General features: G+C 48.5%; 1 protein-coding gene across 1 annotated transcript; it reads right to left on the bottom strand.

Annotated features, from left to right (window-relative positions):
- Positions 1 to 10,546: 10,546 nt before the first annotated feature.
- Positions 10,547 to 12,543, bottom strand: LOC119358812 (arginine decarboxylase-like). The gene has a single exon (XM_037625221.1). The coding sequence runs from the start codon at positions 12,541 to 12,543 to the stop codon at positions 10,666 to 10,668; it is 1,878 nt and encodes a 625-aa protein (XP_037481118.1). The 3' UTR covers positions 10,547 to 10,665.
- Positions 12,544 to 13,549: the final 1,006 nt, after the last annotated feature.

The raw sequence follows: 13,549 nt of genomic DNA, 5'->3' as shown, positions 1-13,549 counted from the left end.
GGGGAGGGGGCCGGAGATGGCGCACGCAGCGACGAGGAGGAGGCCGGCGACGGCGCACGCAGCGACGGGGAGAAGGCCTGTGGCGGCACGGGACGACGGCGATGGGGAGCGGGCGACGACGGGCTCGGGCCGGCGACGCGGTGCGGGGCGACGGGGAGGGGGCCGGAGATGGCACACAAAGCGACGAGGAGGAGGCCGACGACGGCGCACGCAGCGACGGGGAGAAGGCTTGCGGCGGCGCGGGGCGACGACGACGGGGAGCGGGCGACGATGGGCTCGGGGCGGCGACGACGACGACGAACGGCCTGGCAGCGTCAGGGGGGAATGGGAGCGGTTGGCGAAATTTTCACAAATGCTACCTTATATATCCAGAGCAATGGTCCCGGTTCGTGGCACGAACCGGTACCAATGCACACCTATGGTCCCGGTTCGTGCCACCAACCGGTACCATAGGTCTCTTTTCAGCAGCCGAAAGGGCGGGAAGCAGAGGCCTACGGTCCCGGTTGATGGCACCAACCGGGACTAAAGGGGGCATTGGTCATGGTTCGTGGAACGAACCGTGACCAATGCCCCCTTTAGTCCCAGTTAGTGCCATCAACCGGGACCAATGGCCTTGTGCTGCCCCACGCCCAAAAGTTTAGTCCCATCTTGCTAGTTTAGAGGGCTCGGGAGTGGTTTATAAGCGCTGTTGTGCCCACCCTCCCGAGCTCCTCTCAACTACAGGCTTTCGGGCCTAATCTGTCACTGCAATGCCTGTGGGCCTACTGGGCCTGCTGCGGGCCTGAATCCTGGCCCATGGTAGGGTTTCTAGTCGTATTCAGGCCGTGGTGGCCCAGTAGGTGGCATTTTTTTTGTTTTTTTGTTGCTTTATTTATTTTCTTTTGTTTTTTGCTTTATTTTTTAATTCTTTATGCTTTCAGTTCTAGAAAAATTATAAACTTTTTGTTAATGCCATTAGTTTTCAAATTTGAAAACACTTTTTTAGTTTTTTATTTTCTTTGTTGCTTTATTTATTTTATTTTGTGATTAACTTTACTATAAAAATAGTTTTTTTCCTATTTTTTTGATTTGTTTTTTGCATTATTTATTTTCTTTTGTTTTTTGCTTTAATTTTTAATTCTGTTTGCTTTTAGGTTAGCAAAATTATAAACTTTCTGTTAGTGCCATTAGTTTTAGAAAAATTATAACTTTCTGTTAGTGCCATTAGTTTTCAAATTTGAAAACACTTTTTTAGTTTTTTTGTTTTCTTTGTTGCTTTATTTATTTTCTTTTGTGATTAACTTTACTATAAAAATAGTTTTTTCCTGTTTTTTTTATTTGTTTTTTGCATTATTTATTTTCTTTTGTTTTTTGCTTTACTTTTTAATTCTGTTTGCTTTTAGGTTAGCAAAATTATAAACTTTCTGTTAGTGCCATTAGTTTTAGAAAAATTATAAACTTTCTGTTAGTGCCATTAGTTTTCAAATTTGAATAGTTGAAATTTGAATTCTTTGAAAATTGTTTGAATCACAAGTTTGTGATTAACTTACTAAAAAAATGAGAATAGATGCGCTTATAGAGAAAATTCAACCTAAATTCCTAGTAAATTTCTATGAATTTCAGAGAAATTCACTATGAATTTAGGTTAAACTTTTCTCTATTAGGGCATCTATTTTCACTTTGAGAGGAGCTCAACAAGGCAGAGAGGGAAGGGCTTATAAACCGGTGTGAGCCCCCTTCGGTTGGCGAGGTGGGACTAAACTCTGCCCGCAACGAGGACCAACCCTTTAGTCCCGGTTTGTGGCACAAACCGGGACTAATGGTCATGGGCTAGGGGCGAGGAGCAAAATTATAAACTTTCTGTTAGTGCCATTAGTTTTATAAAGTTGAAAGTTGAAAGTTGGCATGGGCCAGGGACTAATGGTCATGGTATTACGAGAGCCGAACCATAAGACATGAAAGCATTTGAAATGAACTCTGAAAAAGTTGAAAGTTGGGATGGTATCATAATTTCACCCACATAGCATGTGCATGTACAAAACGGACAATGGTAGCATGTTCGTGTGTTACAAAGTTGCGGGAGAAAGTCTTCACTTTTTCTTCGCTTGTGTCATTTGCTTATTGCGCCGTAACCATGGATAATCTTCATTGTTTATCAGGATGCTTGGGTCAGCCTTGACATTGAAGGGAGGAATTTCATGAAACTTTTCATAATCTTCAGACATGTCTGTCTTGCCGTCCACTCCCAGGATGTCCCTTTTTCCTGAAAGAACTATGTGACGCTTTGGCTCATCGTATGATGTATTCGCTTCCTTATCTTTTCTTTTTCTCGGTTTGGTAGACATGTCCTTCACATAGATAACCTGTGCCACATCATTGGCTAGGACGAACGGTTTGTCAGTGTACCCAAGATTTTTCAGATCCACTGTTGTCATTCCGTACTGTGGGTCTACCTGTACCCCGCCGCCTAACAGATTGACCCATTTGCACTTAAACAAAGGGACCTTAAAATCAGGTCCGTAGTCAAGTTCCCATATGTCCACTATGTAACCATAATATGTGTCATTTCCGCTCTCGGTTGCTGCATCAAAGCGGACATCGCTGTTTTGGTTGGTGCTCTTTTGATCTTGGGAGATCGTGTAAAATGTATTCCCATTTATCTCGTATCCTTTGTAAGTCAATACAGTCAAAGATGGTCCCCTGGACAACAAGTACAACTCATCACAAACAGTGTTGTCACCTCTGAGACGTGTTTCCAACCAACTGCTGAAAGTCCTGATGTGTTCACATGTAATCCAGTCGTCGCACTGCTCCGGGTGTTTGGAGCGCAGACTGTTCTTGTGTTCATCGACATACGGGGTCACCAAGGTAGAGTTCTGTAGAACTTTGTAGTGTGCTTGAGACCAAGAATATCCGTCCCTGCATATTATTGAGTCTCTTCCAAGAGTGTCTTTTCCAGTCAGTCTCTCCTCATACCGCGATTTAGGGAGACCTATCTTCTTAAGGCCAGGAATGAAGTCAACACAAAACCCGATAACATCCTCTGTTTGATGGCCCATGGAGATGCTTCCTTCTGGCCTAGCGCGGTTACGGACATATTTCTTTAGGACTCCCATGAACCTCTCAAAGAAAAACATATTGTGTAGAAATACGGGCCCCAGGATGACAATCTCGTCGACTAGATGAACTAGGACGCGCGTCATGATATTGAAGAAGGATGGTGAGAACACCAGCTTGAAACTGACAAGACATTGCGCCACTTCACTCCTTAGCCTTGGTACGATTTCTGGATCGATCACCTTCTGAGAGATTGCATTGAGGAATGCACATAGCTTCACAATGGCTAATCGGATGTTTTCCGGTAGAAGCCCCCTCAATGCAACCGGAAGCAGTTGCGTCATAATCACGTGGCAGTCATGAGACTTTAGGTTCTGAAACTTTTTCTCTGGCATATTTATTATTCCCTTTATATTCGACGAGAAGCCAGTCGTGACCTTCATACTGAGTAGGCATTCAAAGAAGATTTCTTTCTCTTCTTTCGTAAGAGCGTAGCTGGCAGGACCTTTATACTGCTTCGGAGGCAATGCCGTCTTTTTCGTACAAACGTTGCAGGTCCTCCCATGCCTCAGGTGTATCTTTTGTCTTCCCATACACGCCCAAGAAGCCTAGCAGGTTCACGCAAAGGTTCTTCGTCATGTGCATCACGTCGATTGAAGAGCGGACCTCTAGGTCTTTCTAGTAGGGTAGGTCCCAAAATATAGATTTCTTCTTTCACATGGGTGTGTGTCCCTCAGCGTCATTTGGAACAGCTAGTCCACCGGGACCCTTTCCAAAGATTACGTAGTGTAAATCATTGACCATAGCAAGTACGTGATCACCGGTACGCATGGCGGGCTTCTTCTGGTGATCTGCCTCGCCTTTGAAATGCTTGCCTTTCTTTCGACATTGATGGTTGGTCGGAAGAAATCGACGATGGCCCAGGTACACATTCTTCCTGCATTTGTCCAGGTATATACTTTCAGTGTCATCTAAACAGTGCGTGCATGCGTGGTATCCTTTGTTTGTCTGTCCTGAAAGGTTACTGAGAGCGGGCCAATCGTTGATGGTCACGAACAGCAACGCCTTAAAGTTAAATTCCTCCTATCTGTGCTCATCCCACATATGTACACCGTTTCCATTCCACAGCTGTAAAAGTTCCTCAACTAATGGTCTTAGGTACACATCAATGTCGTTGCCGGGTTGCTTAGGGCCTTGGATGAGAACTGGCATCATAATGAACTTCCGCTTCATGCACATCGAAGGAGGAAGGTTATACATACATAGAGTCACAGGCCAGGTGTTGTGATTGCTGCTCTGCTCCCCAAAAGGATTAATGCCATCCGCACTTAAAGCAAACCATACATTCCTTGGGTCCTTTGCAAACTCATCCCAGTACTTTCTCTCGATTTTTCTCCACTGCGACCCGTCAGCGGGTGCTCTCAACTTCCTATCTTTCTTTCGGTTCTCACCGTGCCATCGCATCAACTTGGCATGCTCTTCGTTTCTGAATAGACGTTTCAACCGTGGTATTATAGGAGCATACCACATCACCTTCGCAGGAACCCTCTTCATGGGGGGCTCGCCGTCAGCATCACCAGGGTCATCTCGTCTGATCTTATACCGCAATGCACCGCATACCGGGCATGCGTTCAGATCCTTGTATGCACCACGATAGAGGATGCAGTCATTAGGGCATGCATGTATCTTCTCCACCTCCAATCCTAGAGGGCATACGACCTTCTTTGCTGCGTATGTACTGTCGGGCAATTCGTTATCCTTTGGAAGCTTCTTCTTCAATATTTTCAGTAGCTTCTCAAATCCTTTGTCAGCCACAGCATTCTCTGCCTTCCACTGCAGCAATTCCAGTACGGTACCGAGCTTTGTGTTGCCATCTTCGCAATTGGGGTATAACCCTTTTTTGTGATCCTCTAACATGCGATCGAACTTCAGCTTCTCCTTTTGACTTTCGCATTGCGTCCTTGCATCGACAATGACCCGGCGGAGATCATCATCATCGGGCACATCGTCTGGTTCCTCTTAATCTTCAGCAGCTTCACCCGTTATAGCATCATTGGGCACATCGTCTGGTTCCTCTTGATCTTCACCAGCTCCCCCCGTTGCAGCATCACCGTATTCAGGGGGCACATAGTTGTCATCGTACTCTTCTTCTTCGCCATCTTCCATCATAACCCCTATTTCTTCGTGCCTCGTCCAAACATTATAGTGTGGCATGAAACCCTTGTAAAGCAGGTGGGAGTGAAGGATTTTCCGATTAGAGTAAGACCTCGTATTCCCACATTCAGTGCATGGACAACACATAAAACCATTCTGCTTGTTTGCCTCAGCCGCATCGAGAAACTCATGCACGCCCTTAATGTACTTGCTGGTGTGTCTGTCACCGTACATCCATTGCCGGTTCATCTGCGTGCATTATATATAATTAAGTGTCCAAATTAATAGAAGTTCATCATCACATTAAAACCAAAGTACATACATAGTTCTCATCTAACAACATATAGCTCTCCAGAGCATCTAATTAATTAAACCATACATTGAAACTATGTAAAATATTTCAATGCGAAAACAAATGCGATCATAATCGCAACCAAGGTAACAATTGATCCAACGGCATAGTGATACCAAGCCTCGGTATGAATGGCATATTTTCTAATCTTTCTAATCTTCAAGCGCATTGCATCCATCTTGATCTTGTGATCATCGACGACATCCGCAACATGCAACTCCAATATCATCTTCTCCTCCTCAATTTTTTTTATTTTTTCCTTCAACAAATTGTTTTCTTCTTCAACTAAATTTACCCTCTCGACAATAGGGTCGGTTGGAATTTCCGATTCACATACATCCTACATAAGTAAAATCTATTTCACGTTGGTCGGCATAATTTTCATAAACAATAAATGAACCAATAGTTATAAAGATAATATATATACCACATCCGAATCATAGACAGGACGAGGGCCGACGGGGGTGGATACCAAAACCATCGCACTATATAAGATGCAATAATAATAGTAAGAAAATAATACAAGTATCTATGTAAACATACAAGTAAGAATATTTTTCCTTTCAGAAAGAAGATAAAACAAGAGGCTCACCACGGTGGTGCCGGCGATGAGCTCGGCGCGGGTGATCGACGGCGGTGAAGACGGGAACGGGGCGTGACGGACCGCTAAACCTAGACAAATATTATGAAAAATGGAGTTTGGAGGTCGAGCTTGGAGAGGAGAAAGCTTAAGTAGTGTGGCTCGGGCATTCCATCGAACACCTTGTGTGCATAGGAGGTGGGCTAGAGCACCACCAAGCCCTCTCCCCCTCGGCCAGAGAAAAACAGAGCACTGGGGTGCTCTGCTCGCGAGCGAGGGGTATATATAGGCACCTCACTGGTCCCGGTTGGTGGCATGAGCCGGAACTAAAGGGGAGCCTTTGGTCCCGGTTCAGGCCACCAACCGCAACCAATGGTGGTGGACCAGGAGCGAGGCCCATTGGTCCCGGTTCATCCCACCAACCGGGACCAAAAGGTCCAGATGAACCGGGACCAATGGCCCACGTGGCCCGGCCGGCCCCCGGGCTCACGAACCGGGACCAATGCCCACATTGGTCCCGGTTCTGGACTGAACCGGGACTAATGGGTTGATCCGGCCTGGACCAAAGCCCTGTTTTCTACTAGTGTCGTCCTCCGACAACGAGTAAACGGTGTTAGGAGCCCCTCTCTAGCAATGTCAAATGGCTACATTGTGCATAGCCTAAACATTACTTGACGACATTGTTTAGTGGCTAATTAATATAATTAGAAAAACTTATTATTTTGAATGTCGTTTGATTTCTTGATTCAGCTTTAACTGTGGTTCGAATGCCTAAAATTCAAACTAGAAATTCCAATCAAATGCAAAAAAAGGAGACAAAAAGAGAAAGATAGTAATCAATTCGTGTGATACAATGACTGAATGACAGATGTACAATATTGTTTCTTTTTGCGAATGACAGATCTACTAGACGAGACAATGAACACACACTACTATAACTAAAAATCAAGCACGACCCGCGCGTGCCCTCCTTGAAGCGGCCCAGCGCTCGCATTCGTTGTCGAGCGCGGCCAGCTGGGCGAGGCGTGAGCTCCATTGCTGCAGCTCCCACTCGTAGTCGGGGTCCTCCCAGTAGTTGCACTTGTACCGCTTCTCTATCATCACGTCGCACTGCCCCTCCTCCCGCTCGTAGCTTCTCTTCGTCCCCACCGCCACCGCCGGCACCGGCAACTCGGCCTCGACGACGTCCATCGCTTCTCTCCTTCCGGCGATCGATCTGAAGATGCTACTCAACTTTTAGGTTTCCCTTCGATTCGACTATGGCTAGCTGTTGATCGTGCAGTAGCTAGGCCGGCCGGGTCCTTGATTTTATGGGGCCGACCTAGCGTCCATACTTCGTCGTCGACTCCAGAGTCCAGACCGGAATCGGTGGGGTTGGTCCGGAGAGTCCGTGTCCGACTGCTCCTGCGTCCTGCCCTCTCCTCTCTCCCCCGGGCTGCTACGTACAACATCATCTCTCGCGCATAGTAAATCCTTATTTGCCGCCTAACCCGGTGGATATCAGGCAAACGGCCACAAGTATTGGGCCGGCCCAACAAGAGACTTCAAACAAACTCACTCTTCCGGTTTTGAAAAGGTTGGTCCTAGAACTTTCCCTAGCCGGTTTTTCATTCTTTCTTTTTTGAGAGAAATGCCATCATGGCGTTTTTTTACATTTTATGTGAAAAAAAATCAATACATAGTTTGACAAAGCATCAACCAAAACACCCGGAGGCTCCGAATTCCATACAATGGTTCGAGAGACATCCACTTTGCTAGCTAGTACATCCGTCGCCATATTGGCTTCCCTACGGCAATGATTAAGCATAACAGAGTTGAAATTATGACATAAAAAGGTATATTCCTAAAAATTGCCGCCGGACAGAGGGAGTTTTCGCCACTTTGCATCGCCTAAATTACTCCCATGCACGCAGCTTTAACCACAAGATTGTGGTATCCAATGTCACCTGGCAAAACCAGGTCATCTCGAAGTCCTCTGGCCTCCGCTGTTTCTGCATCTACCATAAACGCTATCTGACTGCATGAGGCAGCCAGGACAGCGTCATTTGTTCGCGAAGAATTGCTCCGGATCCTCCCGATCCACTATCCGAATCAAATCGCGGTGTCCACATTTAATTTAACGCTCCCTTCTGATGGTTTTACCCAGCCATGACGCTAAATACAACTACCACCGTTCTACGGAAGTGCTTAATACATATGCACGAGCTACGGGGCATCTCATCAACCCGGGCAAGTGCTTAATACATATGCACGAGCTACGGGGCAGCTCATCAACCCGGGCAAGTGCACTGCACTTTTTGGGGCGGCTTGCCTAGTGGCTGTACATGAGAAGGTTCGAGTTGTCCTTAATATTGAGGTAATCACCTTTGAAGAGAAGTATTTGGGACTTCCAACACCAGAAGGATGTAGGACACGAGGTAAATTTCAGAATTTGCAATCACGGTTGTTGAAGAGGATCATTGCATGGGGTGATTCCCGCTCTCTTGCTGGCATGGAGATTGTGATCAAAGCGGTCATGCAAGCCATTCCCACTTATATTATGGGTGTATTTAAACTGCCTATGTCTGTTTGTATGTGACGACCTCAAGAGAATGGTTCGGAATTTCTGGTGGGGAGCGTCTGAGGGCAAGAGGAAAACTGACTAGTTGGCTTGGCCAAAAAAATTGGTGCACAAAACTCAGGGCGGATTGGGCTTCATGGACTTCAGGGTTTTCAACCAAGCTCTACTAGCGAGACCAGCATGGCGGTTGCTAACCAAGCCTAATAGTTTGTGTGTGCAGGTACTAAAGGCTCGCTACTATCCTGATGGCCGCCTTGAGGACACGGTGTTCTCCAGAAATATCCCCTACCTGGCAGGCTATCCAGCATGACTTTGAGCTCCTGAAGAAGGGCCTCATCTGGCATGTTGGCGATGGACATCACATCGCATCTGGCATGATCGCTCGGTACCCCGGGAGCCATCGCGCCAACCCATGACACAGCAAGGCACCTGCCGGCTGAGGAGAGTAGCAGAACTTCTGGACGATGAAGGGTCCTGGCGCATGGACTTGTTTTGACGCTATTTCCTCCAGGTGGACATTGACGCGATCACCAGCACATCACCTCGCATCCCCGACGATATTATTGCATGGGTGCCAGAAAAGAACGGTATCTTCACCGTTCAATCTGCCTACCGCTTTGCCATGGACGAGCGCGAGCGTCCATAGGCTACTACGATGAGCAGGCCCCGGATGGTCGTCACGCCATTTGGAAGATCATATGGGGGTGCCCTGCTCCCCCTAAGGTACCCATATTTGCATGGAAAGTGGTGACCAACTCGTTGGCTACATGGGCCAACAAATTTTCTCGTCATCTTGAGCTTACTGACATCTCTCCCCTTTGTGGTGTGGAACGAGAGGACGGGTTCCATGCGCTTTGCAGAAGCCCACTTGCTACAGATTTGTGATGTGCCATGGAGGTAGATTGGCCCATCCCGAAACTTGAAGCAATATGTAATAGTGGGCTGGAGTGGTTGTTTACTCTCTTGGACCCCCCTGGATGATACGGCGCAGATGGTGGTGCTCATGACCATGCGGTGATCCTGGCACATCCGCAATGAGACAACGCATGGGAAGGGGTCACCACCCACAGAAATCTCTCGCCGCTTTCTTCCTGGGTATATAAGCTCGCTATTATACATCCATCAATACCCTCATGGTGATATGGAGAGGGGGAAGATGGTGCTGCATGTGAACCGGCCAGCTACAGCCCCGAGCGCCACCTCGCAACAGGAGCTGCGGTGGATTGCCCCGCCGGGCTGAACGAAGCTAAACACCGATACAGTAGTATTGTAGAACATGCGTATTGAATGTTATAAAACTCTATCTATATATTTAAAATATTCATACTGTACCGCGATAAGTATGAATATTACATATTTATTAACTTACTGTATAATTTTATTTATCCCCCAAAAAAGGTCGGTCTTATCGCTATAAAAAACCAAAAGAAAAAAGGAAAAAGAAACTAAGAGAACTAGCGAAGAAGCGAATTGATTGAAGGTACCGAGCGCAGCTTGGAGGGAACTAACTGCCCAGCCCAGTACTTTAGCGAGCAGGGAAACCTTTTGGCGAGCCGGGCATACATCTTGCTATAAGCGAGATATAGTCCTGGCATCACGGAAGAAAAAATTGATTTTTGATATCAGTGTACACCACATATGCTATAACTCCATGAAATTTCACCGATAAAGGGTTTGTGGTAGTCCATAGAGAGCAAAGTTTGAGGCTAATAAAGTCATTTGGATCACCATGATGGATGTTTTCTCTTGGCAAATTTTTGTACACAATTAGAACACATTTGATGTTCATTGAAAAAAAATCAGATTTTTAATATATATTTTTTGGATTTTACCGCTGATGCGGGCATACATCTCCCTCTTTCATACCCCGTGCGTTGCTGCGAGAAAAGTATTAATTTATTCTGCTAATGTGCAAACTTTATTCTGCATGTCGCATAATTGCAACCAACCACGTGCTTGTACTATGTAGCAAGCACCAATTAACTAGGCGGTTGGTCGGGGTTGATAGTCGGCGAGGTACGGCATGGTGTTGAGTGCGTTCTCTACGAGCGTACCCACCATTTCCCACACCTGCTTCTCCCTCGCCCACTCCTCGATCACACCGCTGATGTCCTCCTTGACGTCGTACCTCATGGTGCCGATGAGCTCCTCTGTGGTCGGGCCCAGGTCAACCGTGTCGAGTATGAACTCACCGTCGTCACCGCCAAGCACGCGCACCAGACTGGGGCCGCCGAACAGGTTGTGCTTAGAGGACAGGGCTTCCTGGTACGCGCCGGAGAGGAGCACGGCCACGTAGTAGCCGCCGAGCACGGGGTCCAGCGGGTGCAGCGGCAGCGTCTCTGCCCCGCCGATGAATCTCTCGATCTTCCCGTCGCTGTCGCAGGTGAGGTCGACGAGCGTGGCCATGCGGGTCGGCCTCTCGTGGAGCCGGCTCACCGGCATCATCGGGAACAACCGCTGGATGCCCCAGAAGTCCGGGATCAGCGAGAAGACGGACAAGTTCATGTGGTAGTTGTAGATGGTTGTCGCGTCGGCCATGACGCTCTTGGGGAGCTTCTTCCCCAGCTTGTACATCTCGATGCCGTGCTTTTTCATGTCCAAGGCGCGCGCACAGGATATGGTGGACATGCCCGTTGCTGCGTCACCCTTCAAGTTGAGTAGCGCCCTCGGCTGCTGCTTCGAGGCCAGCTCATGGATCTTGGCGTGCAGCTGCTCGGTGGTCTCGCCTTCGTCTCTCGGCTCGGGGATCGTAGACGCGGAGAGCGCCTCGAGGATGATCATGGAGTGGTGCGACGCCATGGCGTGGCCGCTCTCGGTGCAGAGCACGGGGTGGGGAACGCCGTTGTCGTCGCACCTGAGCCGCACTGCCTGCACGATGCTGGACGCGTACTCCTCCAGCCCATACGCCACCGACATGTCGGAGTTTCCCGATCGTGTCCCGTCGTAGTCGACACCGAGTCCACCGCCGCAGTCCAGCGTGGTCATCCCCTCCGCGCTACAGTCGTTCACGAGGGCGCAGTAGATCTCGGCGGCCTCGCTGGCCGCCTTGAAGACGATGTCCGTGGACGGGATCATGGAGCCGACGTGGAAGTGCAGCAGCTTGAGCCAGTGCAGCTTATTAAGAGCCTTGAGCTTCCGTGCCACCTCGTAGATCCTCTCCGCCAGGAGCCCGAACTTTCCGTGCTTGCCGGCCGTGGACCCGAAATAGCCCGGTAACCTGGTGAGCAGCTTGGCACGAACACCAATGGCCGGCTCGAAGCCGAGCCGCCTGCTCTGCTCGATGACGATGTCGAGCTCCTCCTCCATCTCCAGCACGATGATGGCGTTGAGGCCCATGGCGCGCGCCGCCAGGGCGAGCGCGACATAGTCCTTGTCCTTGTAGCCGTTGCACACGAGGTAGGCGCTAGGCTTGGCCCTGGTGAGGCAGCTCATGGCGATGAGCAGCTCCGGCTTGGACCCGGCCTCGAGCCCGTAGCCGTGCTGGTGGCCGAAGCGGACCATGTCCTGCACGACGGCCTTGTTCTGGTTCACCTTCACCGGGAACACGCCCTGGTAGACCGAGCTGTAGCCGGTGTGCTTGATGGCGGTCGCGAACGCCGCGTGCAGCTCGTGGAGCCGGTGCCGGAGCACGTCGGGGAAGCGGAGGATCATGGGGAACTGGAGCTTCCTCTTTTTCTTGTCGTCGCGATCGGTGGTCGTCGTGGCTGCGGCTTGGTTGATGACGGAGAGCACGTCGATCTCCTGGCCCGGGGCCGTGTCGCGGCCGTGGGGTCGGACGCAGAGGGGGCCGTTCTTGTTGACGGCGAAGTAGGGGTCGCCCCAGCCGTGGATGTTGTACACTCCGCCGTAGTTCTTGGCCATGATGCAGTCCCGATCGACGAGAAAAGAGAGGGCGCGCGGGTGAATTTTGTTACCGTGCCGGTGAAGACTGCTGCGTGGAATTCGGGCTAGACCTTCCTCAGTTATATAGAGGTCTAGCTTTTTTTTTTTTGAGGAAATATAGAGGTGTAGCTAGAGGAACGAAAATGGCGTTTTGTACCCATGCATGGAGGAGGCCTGATTAATGGTCGGCGTGGGCCTGGTACCACCGTACGTCTCGAGTGTGAAGTCGTGGAAGTCATGCATGCTGGACCGTAGCAACTCGCGGTGTTTGCCTCGTGGAAAAGCCTTTCACGTACGTAAGTGTCCATCTTCCCAGTACTATGTACTACCGCCTTATTGTGTCTTCCAAATGGAGCGAACCAGTCTGTATTTGTATGGTTATATCCCAGCCAAAGCCCATGGATCAGGGTTTGAATCTTGTTGTTCACACTATTACAGAATTTTACTTGTGGTGACTTCGTAAATCTCAACGTGATATGCCGGCTCAGTCTTTTGAGATTCTCATATATCAGGGTTAGCGTGTGTGTGTTCATAGAAATGAATGTATGCATGTATACATGAGCGGTTGCGTATATACTGTGTTTTAAGAAAAACATGTTTCAAATGGAAAAAACAAAACTTATGCCTAGCACCACACTGAAAGAAAAACTCAAGTTGGTTGGCATCTGCCTACTGTCTTGGTTTTGTTACATCATTTGGACCAAAGAGCTAGATAAAGTACAAGCTGGAAAACGTGCAATGTCTGCTTGGAAATATGCCCGTTCATTTTTGGTGATCATCTTGAGATAAATATTGACCATTCATTTTTGCTGATCTAAGGGTTAATATTAATCGATACTACTGGCTTAGATGTATAGTATTCTCTGCAAAAAAGGCACAACCGGAAGAGTTGCAAAGTAGTAGTAGGCTTTCATCGCAACAATGCTACACTTACAGACAACTTTTCACGGAACTGAAGCTACAGACTGACGGGGCATCGCATGAT

This window comes from Triticum dicoccoides, chromosome 2A, assembly GCF_002162155.2.
Source record: "Triticum dicoccoides isolate Atlit2015 ecotype Zavitan chromosome 2A, WEW_v2.0, whole genome shotgun sequence".
In the NCBI taxonomy this organism is placed as follows: Eukaryota; Viridiplantae; Streptophyta; class Magnoliopsida; order Poales; family Poaceae; genus Triticum; species Triticum dicoccoides.
Note: the sequence above shows the minus strand (reverse complement) of the source record. Positions and strands in the feature narration are given on the sequence as shown.

Coding starts and splice junctions, on each gene's coding strand:
- LOC119358812 (XM_037625221.1), bottom strand. CDS start 12,543: ATGGCCAAGAACTACGGCGGAGTGTACAACATCCACGGCTGGGGCGAC.